The following is a 21,756-nucleotide window of genomic DNA, read 5'->3' as shown; positions in this document are numbered from 1 at the left end:
TGATAAAGTGCATCCATCTCAAAAAGTCTCAGGGTAAAGCTGGGTGCAGGGAGAAAAAGAAATGATTTGACTCAAATGTAATGACATGCTGCGCAAAAAGTAGCATTCCGTGATTTGTCATGAATTTTCATCCATCTGTTCCTTCAAGCCACGAGCATTTCCGTACATCAATATGTCATTGTCGAGTTAAATTATCATTATTTAAAATTAGCACTGCAAACAAATCCGGCCATGATCAAGATATTGATTCTCAAAACTAGTTACAAAAATACGTTTTCTAATTTACCTTCCTGCTTCCTTTGAAATCTGTCCTGGTGACACAGAGTCTACAAGAAGTGTTAAGACATGTAATCCTGAGTGTTTTTTTTAATGAAAATGAATCTTCTGATGAGCGAATGTCCGAAAGAAAAAGTGAGACAGGGAGAAAATGAATAACAGAGACAGGGAAATTGGAAGAGAGGGAGAAAGAACGAGAGGACTCTCACATAGAAAACTGCTTAAAATCTAGATTCCTTCCTTCCCTAGCAAAGAATCTTATCTTACACAAATAAAACAGCAATACTATTCAAACTTCGAGCTTTGTCTCACCGCCCAGTCCAAGACTGTCGATTTACATTTCTCGGAAAGGTTCAAAAGAGCTTCGGTATGCATCAATCAATTCAATGTTTCCTGCACATTTGATCCGGAGTCCAGACTTGAACGTGGGCACAGCAAAAGACATGCGAGGGGCTGCAAAACCTACTCTACTATTATTAAATTTACACAGCTTAGAGGGAGAGCCCAGGCCAAGTTCAAATGATTTGGTAGCTGTGACCACAGCACGTCTTTTCAAACCAGACAGCTACTCTGAAATGAGAAAACCTGTACTTGAAAAGAAACAGAGAACAGAAGCGCTGCTCCATATTTCTGTTCAGTGACGCTCTTACCTCATTGACCTGTTTCTTGTCCAGATGGAAGACCTGCCCAGAGCTGGTGGAGGCGATCTCCTCATAAGCCTTGTAGCCGATGTGAGTCCTATCATCACAGTCCCCCGTCAGCACAAACACCACCTACACACATGTATACAACACATGTAAAAATGTGATCTCTTTAGCTTTAAACCTGTAAATAAACTACGGTAAGGTAAGAAAAATCTTTCAACCTGTGACTGTTTCTGCTGGATGAGCTGCAGGACTTCTTGGGTCAGTTTGTAGTCTTTAGATCGGGCATCTGTGAAGACGTAAATATAGGACCCTGGCAAGGAGATCTCCAAAGCAATCTTAATGGCACCGATGCTCATCTCCGGACAATCCCCACCTCCCTGAGAAAGAGAAGGAAATCAGCAAATGGTGTTCCTGTAGACGTGTGCGGAAGAGTTCGTGAGCCATCCGAACAGTTTTCTGATTTATCCATCCAGCAGGCGTGTTACTGATGGTTTTCAGTCTGAAGTATTATGTAAAACACATTTAACAACGCGGTGCCCAGGACATTTAATAGAGCACAAAGCTGGGCCCATCCATGAATTGACAATTTGCAGCCTCTGTAACAGTTTGTTAACTATTCCTTTCTAGTTTTAGTTTTCAAAGAGAATGACATATTATGTGAATAAAATGCTACAGTGTTTAGCAGCAGAGCAGACCTAGAAGTTCCTGTTTCTGGGCTTTCCAATCACCACACATGACCGCAGCACTAACATTATGCCTAGCAGACGAAAAACTTCAGGTGGCTGAAATCTTAATCCCAAGGAATGGTTGAAATCCAATGAACTTGAAAATAGACAAAAGTGATGAAAACATTGATCTTGTTCCAACCATATTTACAAGTGCAACAAACACAGGATCTAAACAAAACAGTGTGTGGTGGCTTTCTCTTTCTCATTCAGTGTCTCTCTCTTTCTCCTTCACTGCTCTCTGTCTGACTGTCGGGGTCGAAATGAAATGTTTTCTACAGCATTCCAATAGGCACACATCTGTCTGTCTGAGGGGTCCAGTAGCCATCCTGGATGCATCGCGCCCGAGAGTAACATCTGGAATGGAGTGACCCATTATTTTAGGCCAGGGGGGCGAAAGGTGAAGTGACAGAAAGAGACTCCTCTATCTATCCTGAACCGTAACATCTCCCCTCTGGCCAAAAATCAACTCCCCCATTCGCTTAATGCCCCCTGCACTAAGCCTGATAACCCCCCCTCTGCACTTTTGTTCTTGTGGCTTAAAATATGAAGTGTTGCCTAACATCTCCTCCCTTAAACACAACTGTGTTCATGACAGATAAATTTCAATATCAAGAAAAATGTCAATTCCAGAGAGTATTTTCCATGAACTTTGGCCAAAACCTCTTCAGGGGCTGTACAGGTGAAGAGGTGAGGGGAGTAAAAACAGACTCAGGAATGAAGCAGCAAGTGAGAGGAAACTGGATCTCCTCCATGCTACGCAAAAGACACACTCACACACCAGATTAGCAGTGGCACATGCCAAGGATACAAAGACACTTGCCAAAGTCTCTCTTCAAAGGACATACTTCTGAATGCTGCGTGTCTGTCTCTCTGTCATCCTTAGACTTGAAGAGTACTGGTTTTGCAGTTTTTCTGCTTGCCCGGGTGGTACATAAGAAGGTTCCTGCAAAACGTCCTTTCTCTCTCTAAGTGATTACACGAAAATGTGGTGGAACTCTTTTTAGCTGTCTAGCTATTGCATGTTTTTGCACACATTTGTTTGCAATGGTGCAGGAAGGAAAATAAACACAAGATAAAGAGGAGTTTTTTCATTAAAGGGCTCAAGGTCAACATATCACCAAGGTTTCAAATGGATGAAAATCCACATAAAATGGGAACACTATTTGCAAGTTTCTTGTAAAACAAAGAAAAGTACATCTTTGTTCAAGACTTCTTTCATCACCCAGTGGAAACTGACTGATGAAACTTCTTAATCAGCTCACAAAGATTCCTACCCGGACATCTGGCATGACTATAGTCTGCTGCTTTTATCAAGGCCATATGACCCTTAGCGTCCAGGCTGCTGCTGCTGCTGCTGCTGCTGCTGCTGCTGCTGTTTCCTTGGTTTGATAAACGTGATCTCTGAACCCACCTGAACGTACAGCTCTCTCAGCTCATACTGGAACTTCTTTGGGTCTGTTGTGATTGTTACGGGTCCAATCTCTGTAGAGAAACAACAGAAAGACGCTGTGTGATTAATATAGCCACAGGCTCAGGTCTGCATCTGATGAGTAACTGAAAGCGCTTTTTGTTTCCTTAAATTCCTCTGTTGAGCCAAATATTAGTTTTGGCAGACGCTTACGGATGTCCAGATTAAAATGTCACAATATGAACCTGCTGAGGAGAACTTCAGGAAAGGAGATGTATTTAACTAACAGAGAAAAGAAAGAATAAAGAAACAAATGTGAGAAATACATACAGAGAGACAAGTGATGGAGGAAAAACATTAAAGGAATGACAAGGAAGATTGGAATTGTAGTCTTAACATGTTTCTCAAGACAAACCAGATATAATGATGATGGTTTCTGCACCCCCCCTCTTCCCTTCAAACATAATTTACACCAGAAGCTGCTTTTGCACTGGTGAGAAAACTGAGCTTTGGAAAAACTTCTTGTTCCTTCTGTCAGTGATGTGCCCAAACTGTTATCGTCTGCTTCATGAGCAGATGCATTATAATGGATGACAGAGCAGACAAAAAGTTCAAATGATGAAGCTCATGCTGAATAGGAATGCAGAGGCAGCAGTTAAAGGTTAGGAAGGAAATGCAGTGACTAAAATACAGATTTGATATCAACGTTGTTTTAGAAGAGATTGCCTGATTTATCCAGTGTCTATTCAAAAACAGTCCTGCGTAGCTCAGTGGGTGGACAAATCTCCACTGAGACTGTTACCATTCCACCAGAATTAGTAATTCCACCATTTGTGGCACAATTGTGCTCCTTGTAAACAAACAGAAGAAACTAAAATACACAGTAAATATCAAGTATGACAGACCTTCAACTGGCTTTATCATGTCAAGTCGGTTATATTTATTGTGCCCGAATTCACAAATCCCACATTTGCCTTTTGGAGGATTTTTGGTCTGTATAAGATACTTTACAACATCCTCTATCTTTAGACCCTGAGATAAAGGAGAAACCCCAATATAATCCCTGGATGGGGAAACAGAGAGAAACAGAGGATACAACCCGCTTCCAGGATGCACAGACACTGTATGCAATCTATGTTTTCTATAGGGCTGCAACTAACAACTACTTTCATTATCTACCTTTCACTGTCTTCCACTATTAATCTGCAGATTTTATTAACTGTTTTGTCTATAAATTGTCAGAAAATTGTGAACAATGCCTGTTAAAACACAGTCCAAAATGACATCAACAAATGTCTTGTTTTGTCCAAAAACCAGATATTCAGTTCACTGTTGCGTAAGACAACATAAAAAAGCATCAAATTCTCACATTTGAGAAGCTGGAACCAGGGAATGTTTGGCGTATAGTTTGTAAAATTTCTAAAATGGCAAACTGATTTTCAAAACAGATGCCGACCAATTTTCTATAGCTTGACTAAATAATTAATCAACTAATCGTTGCGGCTCTGGGTGTATGTGCAGACAAACCTCTGCGACCTCTGTGGTTGGAGAAGAAAGTGTTTTCATTTCAGTCACTGTATTGTTCTTGTGTCGGTGTCCGCTCAGGCTTTGGCCCCAAGTCAGGCCTTCCTTCTCTGTACCATAAAAGTAAAGCAACTTCACCACATAGTGACAACATGGCCTGTGCTCTGTACCCCTGCCAGTGCTGGGAGTCACTGCTGTTTCTCAGTTTACTTTGTTCTATCCGTTAATGAGCTGCTAAGCCCCCTTCTTGAGTCAAACTGTGTGACTTCAGCCACTGCAGCTGTGCTGTGGAATGAGCCTGATGAAGGGCTGCAAAAAGCACACACATGTGGGCACGCGCACACACGCGCGCACACAGACACACACACACGCAGTGTATTTCTGCACATGCAAGCAGATTGGAAAACAAGGGCTCCCTTGTTGAAGAGAGGGCGATTACAAAGGATCCCTGACTTTTGAAAACTGTTTTACATCAGTCTTCAAATTTGTCCAGAGCAATGAGGAATCATACGCATTATCGTTTCTTTTCTTTGCAACCAGCATCACCTTACAGTTCTTCTTAAAAAGCACTCCACGAGCACTTTCAATTTCAATAATAACATACACAAAGGAGAAAGCCTTTTTCCAAATGACCCAGATTTTGGCATCGTCGTAAATCCTAAAGGTGGAGTTTAGGAACATTTGCGGAGATCATAGATGCTGTTCAAAACTAACATGGAAATGTGTCTGGCTGCTCCAAACGGAACATGGCCCTCGAGCCAAACTCTTCGGAGATGGAAAAGCTGACATCTCTTTCCTTATGGGAGAAGTTCCCATGGCTGTTGTAAGTATTCTTTAGACTATTTTAGCTACAGCACCCCTAACCACAACCACCCTCTTCGCATCAGCACTGTGGAAAACCATAGCTAATACTCATGACCTCTAAACAGTCTGAGATAAAATATATCGAACTATTCAAACTCTACTCGTCTAATGACGAGTAGAGTTTGAATAGTCTTGACATACTAAGACAAAGATACCGCTGCTGTTTGTTATTTCTTTTCAATTTAAATGTGTGTTTATCCACATTTGGAAGTCTGGAAGAACTTGCGTGCACTGCTTCATTACCACCACATCAGTCAAATAATTATAAACATTCATGCCTGAGAGCTTCTTTGTGCCAAATGTCTACTCAATGCGTTCGGGGGGCAAGTGCCTGGCCCAAGGGCACCTCATTAAAACTGGTTAAGAATAGGGAAATCATTACTCCTTTCCTCCTTTTTCCAGCAGGTCTGGAGACTCGCACAAATGGTTTCTTAAACAAAATAGCAGTTCCTTTTGAGAAAAAAATTTGGAATTTGGAAAACACAGTGATCTTTATGTAGCAAGATATTCTTATCATTTACCTTAGGACATAGGATGGTGACCCACATCATGTGAGTAGATATAGGGAAATCTTAATGCAGGCTTCTGGCTGCCACGCAGGTAATAGTTTTAATGTTTCTCAGTGATGACAAGGAACACTTAAGTGGCATGAACCAGGCCACGTGAATGAACTCAGAGTGAAAGAATGCTCTAAAGTCTGACAAAAGAAACAACAGAAGAGAGAAAATGACCAAAACAACAATTCAAAATGAAGATCTGCATCTCATCGTGTTTACCTAATGTGTTCGTAGTTTGAGTTGTTGACCCAAGTGGGCTCGGAGTAAACAATGAAAACAGACGGCCTCCGCCTTGATATTATTACAACATTCATCTGTAATGGCATGTTCTAGAAGCATGCATCTGCAAATCACGTGCAAGCTTTAACACTCACAGAAAGTCTAATGGGATGGAACAAACTGGGCAACTGTCCAACGGCAAACTCAGTTTCACCTCCACTGACATTCGGGCGTAAGGTAATTTGCAGGGAATCACTCATGCATTCAGTGTGGAGTGAGTTTCTCTTTCCTTACGACATTAGCAGCGAGGAATTCCAAGCCCAATATGTTGAAAGGTCGCAACCGTTATTGTCCCCCAACCAAATAGATCCTGAGTTTTGGCAACAATACATAAGAGATTCACAAGCTGCTACATGACAGACAACTGACAGAAACATTGTCATTGTTGTACTATGTGTTCTGCAAAGTTATGACCATGATATGATGTGGCAGCTTGGGAAAGTAATGCTCTTTATATATAGCAGTGGCAGCAGTCAAATTTACCATCTACAACATTTCTTGTCGGGTTTTCATTCCCGAAAGCAGGGACCTGGATGTTCCTAACTCACTAGTAATCCGGTTTATAAAAGGCTAGAGCTCCAGAAACCCCATACAGACCCCAACAGCGACCTGAAGAGCCCCAAAACTGAATCTTTTGTTCATCAATACAAGTAGCCATACAGGGGTTGTATTCTATTCTACTGTATTCTTGCTACTTACAGGCACTGGCTCATTCATGGTTCAATATTTTTCATTTTCATTATTTTTTTATTAACAATGTTTCAGACTGATTTAATGAGCCGGTGTATGTTACTAGTATACCTTTTTTACTCAAATTGTGGTCAGGGAAAGGAATTTCTGTGGCTTTCCCCATTGAAAGAAATAAAAAAATAAAAAATAAAAATCCAACCCTGTTACACAACATGAATCTGTTACAGCACTTAACAGCAACAGAGGCCGTAAACACACAAAGCTTTCTGTCATTCTGCTGACTCAGGGTAAAATGTGCCAGAATGAGAGTGGCTGTCATCCTGACCATCGGCCATGGGGGATAATTCACTTAATCAGCTCCACCAAGAAAACACATGTGAAACAAAACACCACACGGTGCGATTACTGTACCTCAGTGAGGAGAGTGTCCAGGACTATACATATTGCATTACGAAGGAGCAAACCTGTCTGCAGACACATACTACGTGAGGTAAAGCACCCAAGTGCATTTACACTTTTGACATATAAATGCACACACAAACACGAGCCAACACACTGTATATAAAAGGTCAAATATGTAGTGCTGTTTAATTACCTTAGTATGAGCAGCAATCGCTCTTGAGCGCACACATGCTCTATGTTGTGTCTCCCTTGGGAATAGACACAAAAACTAAATACAAAAAACAATGTGCAATACACTCTTCCTTTCTTTGGTCGCTGATTCTCCTTTGTTTTATTTCCATTTGAACTTTATTTACTTCAGTATTCATTGTTAACTTTTTATTCCTTTATTTTATTTTTTGTTTGCCTCTTTAAACTGAATGCCTAAGTAAATTTGCTCAAATTGAACCCGCTGTATTCAGACACAAGTGGTGAAATCAGCCTAAAAGATTTTCCCAAAAAGGAAATTACAGCATTGTGAAAGATTGATTCCTGCTTTTTACCAAGTTCATATGTGTTGCCTATTTAAAATGGAACAGCATAGTGGAGAGGAAGTGGTCAGTCCCTCCAATGGGATAATAATCTCCATTTATTTCAAATAAAGTCTTGGTATTTCGGGTGTCTGTGACATAACCATGTCCTGGCTGCTGCAGAGGAATAAACACACTTGCAGCACTAGTGCTAAATCAGAAATATGTTCTTTCAACAAACTAAGCCCCAAAAGTCAAAGCAGCGTGTATTTAACAAGATTTTTATCACAGCATTACATTGTATTTTACTACTTGTCATTTATTTTGCTCCACTCATGGACATTTAACTTTTCTTTTCCTCTTCTAGCAAGTATAAAGTCTGAGAAGACTTTGTAAATGTAACATAACGGAGAAGTCATTTGATGAACAAGTGCTACTTCTAACATGGACAGGGAATGGATTACATGCAGTATTTCCATTTCCTGTCGGACCTACTGTCAGGTATATTCACAATAATGCATTAAAGACTCAAAACTGTCGACACAAAAAAAATTGTCATATTTTGTGTGCATGTCTCTATTCCAAATCACTTCTTTTACACCCTCTTCCAGGTTGAAGTGAAAGCTTTTAAGTCTTCTCAACTTTTTCGTCCTTGCCCTTTCCCCCTGCATCTCTTACCCTGCCTGACTTCCCCAACTGCCCTTTAATGACCGACGTTTAGCCCGGAGCTGACAACAAGCTTGATTTCAAACCAACACAAGCTGAACTTGTGATGGAAACTTCCAACCACAACCAGCAGAAAGAGAGGAAGACCACCAGGTAGTTTAAACTCTGCTAGTTGCCAGCCTGCCTCTCTTGTTTCACTTCACTTGATGCAATTGGATGTGTCTCGGGACGATGGGCCACAAAACCACAGATCTCTATTAATTGCACTCGTGAGTTCAAATGATCACACACAGCCCTACGCACACAAGTATATAGTGACGCCCAAGTGATGCACACACCACACACACCCATGTAATTCCTGCCAGATGAACGGCCTGATGGGGAACATGTTTCACAGAAAGATCACAGCTCTGAACCCTCAACCAGTTATCTATCTGACTGATAACAGGTGCCAGAGACAGAACACAGAAGACGATGCAACCCCAGGGGAAGCCTTAATTAAGTGTGTGTGTGTGTGTGTGTGTGTGTGTGTGTGTGTGTGCGTGTGCGTGTGTGTGTGTGTGTGTGTGTTTGTAAAATTTATGATTGTCATTTATGGAGATGTGTGGTTCTATGGCGTGGCCCTTCCTGCAGCAAATGGAAACCTCCTGCCAGTGCATGTAAATGTTTAAGTGCGTATATACTTGTGCACATTAGTCTGTGGGTGTTTTGGAAGTAAGAAGAAGAAATGCCGCTGTAGATATCATCAATGAGACATGCTCCTTCACAGCTGTAACTCGACACGAATTATCTGAGGAAATAACTGTTGTGGTCAACCAATGATTTAAGAAAGATGCAGACTATGTGTCAACGCAGGCCACCTACTGGATGCGCTATTATCATCGCTATTATTCTTACTAAAAGTCTTAAATACATAATAGGCAGTTATAATAAGGAATGACGATTTCAACTTGTAACCGCATACTTTTTGAAGCTTTGCATCTGGTCTGGGGAGCGGTGGGGTCCGGGGCAACGATCCTAGTGGACCCAACAAAGATGTCTTTTTCTCGATTATCCATATCACTGTCACATGGTAGCATTCAAAGCCTTAGGTCTAATTTTCACCGCAAGCTCTACATGACTGAGTGTGATATGTGGATTTGTGAATATCTACAATGTAAAACATAAAAGAGACGGTTGAATGTAATCTGCCTGTGTGGTTGGGTGACCGCCTAGACTTTCTGTCTGAATGCGAGCCACAAGAGAAAAATGAAGACAAATATGGAAGGAAGAGGAGGGTAAAAGTACGTTTATAATTTATTGCTCAAAACAAGACAGAGTCCTAATGGCAAGAAGTTTAACCAACAAAATCTACTTCATTGCCTTCATGAAGACGATGTTCAGTCTTTATTATATATACAGTGCGTTATATCTGCACATAACGAGAGAGATGTTGATGTACTTTTTTGCATGTTGGGACATGAAATGTGTGCATTATTTGTCCAGGCATAATGTACAGAGAAAAAAATAATGTATACATTATATGAATTCAAGATAAATGCAGTGGGTATAGAGAGTTTCGTATGCTGTACAGACTGTGAAGCTTTCAAGCAAACTTGTGATTTTGGGATATATAAATAAAACTCCCTTGGTGACTTGGGTAGAAACGAGATGTATGTGCTTCTGTAGGGGAATCTAAGAAATACGCCACAAGGGGGAATGAGTTACATTTTCTCTTTTTGTTTTGACCGTTACGGTTTTACAACCATACCCTTGAACTCTATGATCTTTAAATGGTTTGCACAGGGCAAACAATATGTAAATCCATCTGGAGCGTATTGGTTTATTGTATAAACTATTGGGTATTTTTTATTTTTCCAGACTTATTTTGCTAAATATTTATTTATAAGATCGTTCAAGTTTAGTTTGTGCTCGCTGTACTGTAAAACAACCCACACTGAGGATTTTGACTTTTTGAGCCAACAGCCACGGCACTTTTCGAAAGCAGATGTTTAACGTAACAGACATTTCAACAAATAACGTTACTGCCTCTCTATACTCTGCTGACTTTTAGATTGACTTTAAAAAATTAATTGGAGCACAACACTGCAGTCTTTTGTGTTTGCAATGTTTTAAAACTCCGGTGTTGTTGTTATCACTTCAGTTTATCTCTCTTTGACCTCTCTGAATTACTTTACATTGGCATTCAAGGTGTATTTTGAGATTAGCCGGAATTTTGATTTTCTCTTTTTAGTTAATATTTTCAAGCAATCTGCCAAAATCTGGATTATACTGAGATTATCCCAGGTGGTCCTGATTTATTTGCAACCACCATTTTGGTGGCTTATGACAGTTATTTCAAACGAGAACTCTAGCGAGTAACATCGACCCAGACGTCTGAAAGCAGACAAAGAAAGGTCAAAGGAATGTGACTGAGGATGAACATGATGTTCACATACTTTGGAAGAGTTCTGGTCTGTTTTATGATGACTGTTGTCAGAGCTGTGTTGTCATTCTCGGCTCGGCAACTTGCCACTTTTTTTACATATAGGCACTCATTCCCCTTGACGTTAACGTTCTTCTATCAATAGTGATTGATAGCGGGGGTTTCTAGGTCAAGCTTTAATAAATCTTCCTGAACCTCTTCATCAACTTCACCTGTGAAAAATGTAAAACACAAAAGCAATCAAATCAAGGACATAAATCCTGGTTACACCATTGCGTGTTCAGAACAAAATCTTACAAAACCAAACTGCTTACAAAACTGACCCTAGCCCTGATAGGTTGTGTTGTGCAACATCGTCTTTACCTATTATGTACAACAGCAAAGTGGTAAGACAAATGCGTATTTCACCGCCTTGACAACACGTGAAGGATGCAAGGGAGGGCTAGAGATGAGGATGAGAAAGACAAAGTTGTGGCTTAGAAAGGCATCAGGTAGTGTTGTTTCCCACTTAAAGGGCAAAAACTGGCACAGGCAGCAAACTTACTGAGAAGTCTGCTGTCTGTGATGTTTCTACATATGGTCTCCATTGTAGAAATTAAGAAAAAAAACCCCTGAGACTTGGCTAGGCCGGATCCTATGATTCACTTTTAGAAAAAAATGTTTTAATTAACTGTGGCCTTTAAATGGCAGAAATTACCTTAATAGAAGGCTTGAAAATAAATGGCAACAACTTTAATATTACAACCACAAGACCGCATGGCTCATGACCATGTATTTTATGACTGATGGTGTAATCCCGGGCTGCTCGAAAGTGACTGGGTGGTGTTTTCAGCTCAGTGTGCTTCTTCTGTTTTGCTGAGAAAAATTGAAATCGTGCGTGCTTACGCAGAGAGGGAGACCACAGATGCAGCAGATCAACACTGTCGACCACACACAGATGCGCACTCAGACATCTTGGGCAGTGATTTTTTCAGCCAATGTGCCACAGCAACCAGGAGCTCCTTCAGATTTTTTTCACGTATGTTGTGAACATTAAAAATTCTAGTTAAAAATAATTATATGGGAAAGTAGATTGTTTGAACTGTTTGAGGTTTCCACACAGTTGACCATGAGCTCAGCATGTGCTTGTCATCATCCTGACACTCACCAAAACAAGCTTAGGTTTCACACTGAATGATATTCATAGGGAATGAACACAGTTCAACATGTGTAAATTATTTTGTAATGTTTAAGTGCTTTAAAGCGTGCCCAGGGGTTTTTGGAACATAGAACCTGTGCTGTGGCATAAGAAACGTTGGGAAACACTGGTCTAAGGTGGTCTTCGTGATACATGACTTCCCCCAACACATACCCCTCAGAGGCAGGGGGCAGAGGGCACTGACAGCTTGACCTTCAGCCTTGCAGCCAGTAATTCAGTTTCCCTCAACACTTGTCTGGTTCAGACACATTTACCACAGTTAAAAACCATACAGGCCTCCGTGTCAGTTAAAATCCTTAGATGCTTAGTTGTTTCATCTCTAATTCTATTGCCTCTATCTTTATGGTCTTTTCCCGGAACAGACACATGGACATGTCACCAGTTGTCCAGCCTTTCAGGAAATGCTTCAGCATTACACACGAGATGCATGCATGTGGAGAGTGAAAAAATGTGAGAAAGAAAAACCCTTGAAAAGAAAATAATATAACTGAAAAAGGTTATATTGGGGAGGCAAAGCAAAAGTTTATCAAGCACAACACATTGCACGCAGATACAATTTTTCTTACACACCTGCAGACAGCATCTGAGAGATTTGGCTCGCTATCAACCAGCCAAATGGTCTACGTTAATCTTAAATAATCTATCTGACAGAACAACAGAACTGTTAAAACCGTTCAACTGCACCGGAAAAAGTCCTCCGCTGTGGCCCAAGAGCTCATCCATTTTTGTACACATTGCAGGCATCAGAGCACATATTGTCACTGAAAAATGTACTGCTCGTGTTTGGCTGTTAACCTGTCTTCCTGCAATAATAAGATCATTTACCTTCTACAAAAATGCAATCCCCTGCTTGCGAAGGTCTTTTCTGTAAAGATGGACAAGTAGAAGCGTTTCCGAGTGGTATTACTGTTGGCGCCACTGTCGCAAATACGAGATCTTCATTGCTATGATAAAGGCGGAGTAGAACTCCAGGTTGTACTAATAAGTAGGCAGGTTTTGTTACTTACTGATCTAGTAGACTTAGTGATCTAGTAGAAATAATGCCAACTGAATGTCGGTTTTGAACCTTCTCAAATCCCAGAGCTCTCTCCATCGAGAGAATGCCCGTCCGAGGTTCACTCTCGTTATACCTCGGTTTCTGTCACTCTCCTTCTTCACCTTCTTTGCCTCCTCTGACAATGAGGTCCTATTTCTTTTGCCGGGTAGGGTTTCCACAGTTCCTCCAGCTGTTCCACCGTCCGTCATTTCCGCTACCTGGCGGAAGCTGCCAATAGCTACCGGGAAAAACAAAAGCGCCGTCCTCTTCCTGTTGAGGTTGCGCAATGGCAGACGCACTTCCTTTGTACCATAAATTGAGCCTTCATTTTCCCAGGAGATTTCATACCCGGTGGCAGACAGAATTGCATAGCGAAAGCTAGGCTGATAAGGAACCAATCCAAATGCTGATGTTGTCATTATTCTATGGCGAATACATTGTGCAATCAAAATTTTATTCATCATGATAAGTTAAAGCAAAAACCTTGTCTATTGCCACTTTAAGGCAGCAATCTTTTATTTTTTTGGCCCACTTGGAGGCAGCATAACTAGCACACTAACTAACACAACACTGACATATTATCACCTTATAAAGTTGTTGAGGTGAATGTGTTAGCAAAAAATGCCCTTTTTACACATCCAGCAGATTCGGAAGAACATTCGCATTCATTTGGAGTCATGTCTCTGGCCAAATGATGTTGAATCCAATATTCACTCTTTTTTTTTTACCTCTGTTTTGGTCTCCACTTACTGCTGAGGGAACTATCTTGCTCCTTAGAAGCTAAATGCTTCAATATGCTCAACAGCTAGTTGATAACTTTGTTTGTCTGTCATTAAGTTCTAGGAAGGTAGTGTACAGTGCATTTATCAAAGCATTTTAGCAGCAAGCAGCTGCCTGCTGAGGCTGGAAAAAAAAAGTTGAGTAGAGCAGTGAGAGCAAACCAAAACATAACACTGCGTGCAGTAAAACCAAAAGAAAGAGTTGAAAGATGCTAAAAAGCTCTGTAATGCTCTCACAATGAGTGACATCTTTCAAATTACACATAGCCATTTGATCCATTGTTAATATAAAGATATTGAATCAGCCATCATCAAGTATTCAAATCTGTATCAAACAAAAGAAAATACAGTGTGGCCACAAAAACAACAGATGGGCTGAACTCCTGCTATCCTGCACATATACCCCTGTATGTGTTAAAGGATCATCCAACTCAAGGAAAATCCCTGCATGTGGTGAACACAGAATAACTCAAAAAATGTCTCCTTCGTTCACTTCTATGGGAAGAGGCATACCACTATAGTATTAATGGTTCACTAAATGTCACTCAAAACACACATATGTTTCAACTAAAATGTATATGAACAGCTTACACAGTAACGAAAAAAAAGCCTTGGAAGACTCAGCCTAAATGAGGTCATGCCATACCAAACCACGGAAATGTTCAACTTTGAAACCAGATCTATGTGGACATAAATCTAATGTCCTCCAAATGAGTCCTCTAGACTCCAATAAATATGATGTGAAACAATCAAATTAAATAATCTGCTTAAGAAAAAAATCTTTTAACAAAAACGTTTCCTTACTAATAATGTCTAGACATCAATCTGTAGTCTAAATTGACTATAAAAATGATGATTTGAGGAAAGCACGCGTTGAAGGGGCAACAGTAAAAGAGCTGAGGTTTGCTGCTTATTATTAAGGGTAATAAAGCACAAAAACGCTGACTGGAAAATACTAATATATACAACATAGTGTACGTACATATGTCTGCAGCTGGTATAGCTGGCAATGAGCAGGTGGAAACTATCCACTTGGACTCTAGGGCAGAGTTTGAAAGAGTGGTTGGAAACCCAACATTTTGTTGTAGAGGCATTAAAATGGGTCCGTATGTTATTCATAACTTTATTCTACATTTCTGAATGTGCTGGATAGCTTGAGACTTCTGTAGTCACAACACCATTACAGCATTGGACACAACAAACTGCAAGAACAGCATTTTAAAAGCTGCCAACAAAGGGCGACCAGTGGCAGCTGTTATCAAAATCACCTGACTTGCCTCGGGTGCTCAGCTCTCCTACATAAATGGACATGGAGTGACTTGCTACTCTTACCATGTGTAGACACATGGTAAGAGTTAGGGATAGGTCAGGTAAACATGTCTGCCCCAGAACAAGAAAAACACACACTAGACATGCAGCAAAACATGAGTTTTGTGACACAAAACATACAACGCAAGTTGTATAAATACGGATGACGGCAGTCAAATTCCTTTGTGACGTGAACTGCCTTTAAAACAATGTTCAGGTTCAACTTGTCACATTTCTGAAGCAGATCATTATTGATTTTAATTTAGCAAATTAATAGACAAAACTTGACAGCTTGAAGCACTGAGGTAGAGCTTCTGTCTTAAATGTCCGTGCATTAGCAAATCATTTAATTGAAATGCTGTTATGCTGTTGACTTTTAGACTTCTGTTTCTGAGGATTCAGCACACTGCTATAGACCTGGAGCGTGGAGCTTTACTACTAAATATTTAAACTATATCCATTTAGAGATTAACATGTGTCCAAGGCACTCCCAGGGGTCTCCAATAAACATGTCCCTTAATCATCTTTTTCAGTCTGGAGAGTTTTACTGCTAAAATATCATCTTCCTTTTCTTTTTTTCTCTGTTTTATACTTCAGATGATAATCATACTATCTTTTCCCCTACAGCCTGTTTCTCCACTTTTTCACTGGTGCAGTCTGTCCAATGTTCAGGCCTTCATACTCAGATAGTTACCCAAAAGATGCTGCAGTGCAAACAAAACACCAGATACTAAAAGTCTAGGGGGACATCGGTGAGAGCTCGGACAGTGATTTCAAAGAACCCTGAAGGTCACAACCAGGGCACATGAACCATCGGGACCTCAGGATAAGGCTCAGAATTCAACATAGGTTGGAAAAGAAATCGAAATCAACCTAGCATGGTCGAGAGTACAAAGTAACAGAAACGTTAACAAATGCCAATTGAATGGGTCGTTCATTCCAAATGGATTCACGTTAGTCGGTGCACAAAACTACCTGTCACTTTACCAAACACCAACAACATCCTTTGTCCATAAGTAGCCTTGGAGTCTCTAAAGCTGTCAAACATACATTCGTAAACAGGGAACAGAATGGACAAGGTTAAAAGTGTTTCCGTAGCAGCCCTCAGGTATGTGCTGCCTCCCGAGATGAAAGGGAGATAACCCCTGAGCACCGATTACAAAGCTAAATGGAGTTAAAACGATTGCACCAAGAGCACCTCGGGGCATCTAGGAAAGTGCAGGTACAGCCCCTAAAAATTAAAGGCCATTTTAATATTCCAGGGTAAGTCTATTAGAACATGAAACACACAAACACACATTGCAGTCTGCCACACTCCACTCTCTTCCTCTAATTCTCCAATACCTCCACCTCTTTCTTTTGGCATTCCTGCCTAATAGCATCATTATTGACTCTGTCCAGCTAAAGGCAGGACTCCTTGTAATTTCACACGGGCGGGGCAGTTCAGACAAAAAACTTCTGCTCTGGACAGAGGGAAACAAAGGAAAAAGGGGATGGTAGAAAAGGACGCCGAACACCAACAAAGGGAGTGGTGAGATGAGCGTCTTTGATCATGCAGAGGAGGTAGAAGCTAACTCGTCATCACCCCCCACCCAGGGGTTTGGTCCATCTCCTCCTAGCTAAAGACAACGGCCAAGAACAAGGACACTAGATACCAATAAAACAGAATCGGAACTCCAAAATGTCAGTAATTGATGTATTTTTGAAACGTCAAAATCTTACATCTGAATGGTTCTCGATAGGAACAAGCTGATATGTGTGGTATGTTAGGCAGACATTACTCAATAAGCCTGTCAGTCAGTCTATGACTCTCTCTCAGTTTGGCTTGTACCATTCCTTGTACCTTTCCTTGAATACATCCAGTGCAGCCAGACAGTATTAGTACAACAGCAGACTGGGCATTTTATGCCTCCATTAGATTTTTTTGGACAGTCGAGAGAATACAGAAAATGACTAGGGGAGAGAAGGAGAAATACGGCCGGGAATCAAACCATGGGATGTTGTAGTTCATGGCTGCAGCTTGAACTGCTCAAAATTCAAGCAGAGAGTCAGAAGGTACACCTCATAGTCACCGCTCCATTTCAATGCATTATACTAGAGCACACAGCTAACACAACAACAACAACAAAAAAAGTGTCACTGTCTTAATACATTCTGACCGTACTGAATGTATGTGACTATGGCGAGTGTGCTACGTCCCCCACTGACCAAAGCCACTGGGCTCTGACCCATCTCAACCCCAGCCAATTAAACACTCACAGAAGCACATACAAGACACACACAAACACACCCTCTCACAGCAAGGTAGTATTTTACAAGGACGAGCATGTGTGCGTAAGGACATCAGCAGAGCCTTAAAAAAGTACGTGTAGAATACCAGTGGACAGTGGAAACAAATTTGCAGACACATGCACACTCAACTTATTTAATGTCAACTCAACTCCTAAAAGCACTTTCTTCACATATTGTAAAGCTTCTTAATAGTTAATTAATGGTTAATTGGAAATATGCACAATTTGACATTACTCCTGGGATAAATGCCACACTTCCTGGCTTGGGAATGGCAGGTCTGTTGTGAAATAAAGTTTATTTGGTTGTAAACTCTCAAATAAATGTACCATGAGTCCAGAGAGTATGTTTTCAATACACCTTTGGCTTCTCAGCCAAAGACCGTATTCCTTAATGACCGATTACTTAGCGTTCTCTGGACTGTGACTGCAAAGAAGAGATGTTCGTGTTCTCAGCTAGTATTTGAACAGTCCAGGACGCTACTATACAGCAGATTCTCTCAATAAGCGAAAGCCATTTTCAGAAGTAACTAGTGTATGGAATGATAACACAACAGCGGAGCTGAAATTCAACCATGCCACAGTTTTATTTGAGTGTTCTCAGACTGTAGTGCTAAGTACACAACCCCTGTGCCTCAGTGAAATGACTTATGAAGTACCCTTTTGCTTTCTTTCTTTCGCTCCCTGCAGGATGGAGGAAAGGGGGGAGGCTTCCTGACTGATCTTCCCACACTAGCCTGACCCCAATATCCAGGCATCCTCCTGACACTTTCGCTTCACACACACACACACACACACACATACAGGCAAGTGACCGACAAGAAACACAGATACACAAACACACACTCTACTCTCTCTATGTTTACCGTGTCAGATTGCAATGTAAATAAAGAGGAAGCTCCAGGCCTCTGATTTAAAAGGAGCCAACTCAAACAGGAGGGACTGTTTTACCACACAGGGTCGGATGGAAAGTGGAGAAAACGGATCTGTGTCAGAATGAAACAAACCCTAAATAAAAGTCCTTATCTTAAAACAACTGATTCTCTCCAAGGGTTTCTGATATTGTTGGAAGAGAACAAAAAGTGAGACGAAGAGACAGGCACAAAACAACATTTGGGGAAATGTTCAGCTACCCCTGCTTGCAGGGCGCAGTGCTACTCATTCCTCTGTTCCCCTGGGGGTTTTTGGAGAACACATTCTGACATCCTTGTAAACATTTTAAGTAGCAAATGAATGTCACTTGGTGGTGAGGGACAAACACAAAGACATGCAGTGTCTTTGAGAAGTCAACACTGAGGTTCTGACTCAAGCAGTTCCAGTTTACTGTACGAGGAAAACCCAATAATTACTTCCTAGTGGAGGTAGCATTTGCTATGAGTCAAACCATAAACGTTAGATACAAGTTATCATCCCAGTATTTGTTTACTGTTATCGCTTTGTCCCAGACACAATGCATCATATCTCTTCTATCAACTGCTAATGATCTGAGATTTACTCTCCTCCCTGAGGCACACAATAATGAATTCATCATTTGTAACACTTGTGTATACTGAGCATATTTCTTCCTTGAATATAATTATTATTCTTGGCGCAGAGCTGGCAGATTGAATCAGTGATTGAGGAACTGTGCTTCATAAGAATTTGTGACATGCTGAAATTTAGCAGAGGAGAACAAACATCTGGGATAAGCATCTGTCTCTTCACCACACAGATCACCTCTGTCTACTCATCTCTTTCCCTCCCTCAGATCTCTTGGAACAGTTTGTCTCCACAGTTGTTAAGTCTATTCAGGTTAAACTGAGTAGATTTTAAACGTATACATCGTGAAGCAGTGGGGAGGAAGTCCATATAAAATTTTCTAAAGCCGGTTTTGGCAGGATATTACACAAATTCTATAGAATTGAGAGTCTTTGGCAAGCAATGATTGGAATAAGTGGTACCATAAAGTCCTTAAAGGCCACTATTGAGTACAAAAAAAGACTCAGATTTTCCCTCAGCTGTCACTACCTGTCTCTGTTGGCCTTTATGAGATTTACAACGGTGACTCTGGAAAGCATTTTTGATTTACAGGCACACTAAGCACACAGCCACATCTCCCCCTTGCTCTTGTTGTTGAATGAGCATTTTTGCAGTCGGACACCTTCCACTTCTCACCTCCAAATCAGCACACAAACCCCCATGACATGGCACGATAACAGCCTTTGATGGTGTTTTTGCAAGCAGGTAAGTGACATCTCCTCCCTCTCAGAAAATAGTAATTACAGGAACTCAAAAATCCTTACACGAAGCCTCGCCGTGGCCAGAACCTTCAAGCTTCAAATGTCAACTTCAGTAAAGCTTTGCTTGTGATGGTGAACACGAATACTTGGAAACCGATGTAACTGATGTAAGTAACTACACACATTGAATGTATACGCTCTAATAGCTCTGTTTGCATTGCCACACTCCCACACCACTGCCCATGAGGACTCAAATCCTACTTAATGTGAATTATTATAGTATTATTATATATGAAAATGATGATGTGAAATTGGTTTATTTTTTTATGACAACTTTGTACCTGCACCTCTGACCTAAAAGCCAAGGTTGCTGTTAAAAAGCCCGGTGATACAGTATATCGCCTGGGCACTATCTGTTCAGGATGAGAGAGCGACCGAGGGTGATGATAATCATCAGGCTGCAGTGCAAACCCCAAAGCCACACACTAACCCTGGCGGAATGCTAATGATAGTGACCGTCAGGCTGAACATCTGTGCGCCGAGACAAAATCCCCCCGAGTTCCTCCTCTGGAGGTGTGAGGAACATTAGGCATTCGCGGGGCGGACTGTCAGCAAACTATCACATTTCTCACTTTTCTGTGTGCTTTTGTTTCCACCGCAAAGCGCAAAACCCCAAATAATCACAAAAACACGTGCACGAATTCTACAGTAAAACCGAAAAAGGTCGTGCGCGATGAGGAAATCAGCCGAGGGGTGACCACCACGGCATAAGACTTTCACTCCATGTGTGTGTCCATTGCCTTACCTGGGTCGTGGAAAGGGACCAGGGCAAAGTTATAGAGAGGTCTCTTAGGTCTGCTCAGGGATGTTTCCAAGATCTTGGACGCACCCTCGATAACCTGGACCAAGTCGTCGTACATGGAGCCGGTCACATCAAAGACGAAGGCCAGGGTGGATGCCCCCTCCGGGATGTCCTCCTCTGTGGCCCCAGTCCCTGCGTCTTGCCCGGCGGAAAGCGCCACTGACAGCGCAAGAGACAGCCACACCAACCCGGAGCCCATTTCGGATCCAAGATACTTCTCAGTAAGAGTTCTTTGGTATTTTGTTCTCGCCAATCGGAACCTCAAGGTGAATCTAACGGCAGAGACATCGGGCTCTCAAAAAATGGACTGAAACGTACTTGGAAATTTCTACAAAGGGCACAACATCAGCTGTATGGAGAGGAATAAAGGAATCCCTCGTTGGTCTTGCTGCTGTTTTCCTGCGCCCCTGAAGTTTCCTCGGCAGCTTGCGTGCGCAGAAGGAGCAGCCTCTCACCTCTCTGTGAGCTAAAACCCTCGAGGTCCCGGCCGCTGCAGCAGCGCCTGTTGCCGGTTGGATCTGCGGAGTCCGGAGCCCTGGCTCAGCTCTCTGTCACACGAAAGACCACCTCTCGGCTGGGCAGAAAGCATCCGAGGCGCAACAGTACCCCTCGAGGGACGGCAGGGCTCTGATTGGATGAGGTGTTGCGAGTTACTTGGAGAGACCGTCCGCGTAGTTTACTTTACTTCAGTCGCGTTACACAGCAGCGGCGTTACAAAAAACGGCTGCAGCTCTCCTACGTTTCCCATTATTAAATATCCACGCAATTTTTTAAATGATTCACGTGCCGGTTACGCACCTGTTGCAACTCTCACAAATATGTAGAGAAACAAGCAGGGATCTGAACCGATTAAATGCCAATGATTTACAGGGACAATGAATGCTGAACTATTTTGAATCCCAATTTTTAGACACAGAAAGGAATAAATGGTCTCAAAGTGCTGAATTTAAGTATGAGACAAGCTGGTGCAAGACAAGGTCTATCAAAAAAAGGCAGCTCTTCGGAGGTTTTCTACTCTGTAGTGCCACCCAGCGGTTGTACTCTGACCTCACACTTAGTTGCCCAACCACAGGAATGCACGTTTTTGAATT

At 41.6% G+C, this 21,756-nt stretch overlaps 1 protein-coding gene across 1 annotated transcript in view; it reads right to left on the bottom strand.

The window, feature by feature from the left end:
- hmcn1 (hemicentin 1) overlaps positions 1-20,864 on the bottom strand; it is an 85,956-nt gene extending 65,092 nt beyond the window's left edge. Inside the window, exons 1-4 of the mRNA XM_040128896.1 lie at positions 20,609-20,864; positions 3,063-3,133; positions 1,142-1,300; positions 927-1,049 (exon numbers count right to left, since the gene is read on the bottom strand). Of these exons, the coding sequence (XP_039984830.1) occupies positions 927-1,049; positions 1,142-1,300; positions 3,063-3,133; positions 20,609-20,864 (609 nt within the window). The remainder of the gene's footprint in view (positions 1-926; positions 1,050-1,141; positions 1,301-3,062; positions 3,134-20,608) is intronic.
- Positions 20,865-21,756: the final 892 nt, after the last annotated feature.

This window comes from Xiphias gladius, chromosome 6 (assembly GCF_016859285.1).
Source record: "Xiphias gladius isolate SHS-SW01 ecotype Sanya breed wild chromosome 6, ASM1685928v1, whole genome shotgun sequence".
Taxonomy (NCBI): Eukaryota; Metazoa; Chordata; class Actinopteri; order Istiophoriformes; family Xiphiidae; genus Xiphias; species Xiphias gladius.
Note: the sequence above shows the minus strand (reverse complement) of the source record. Positions and strands in the feature narration are given on the sequence as shown.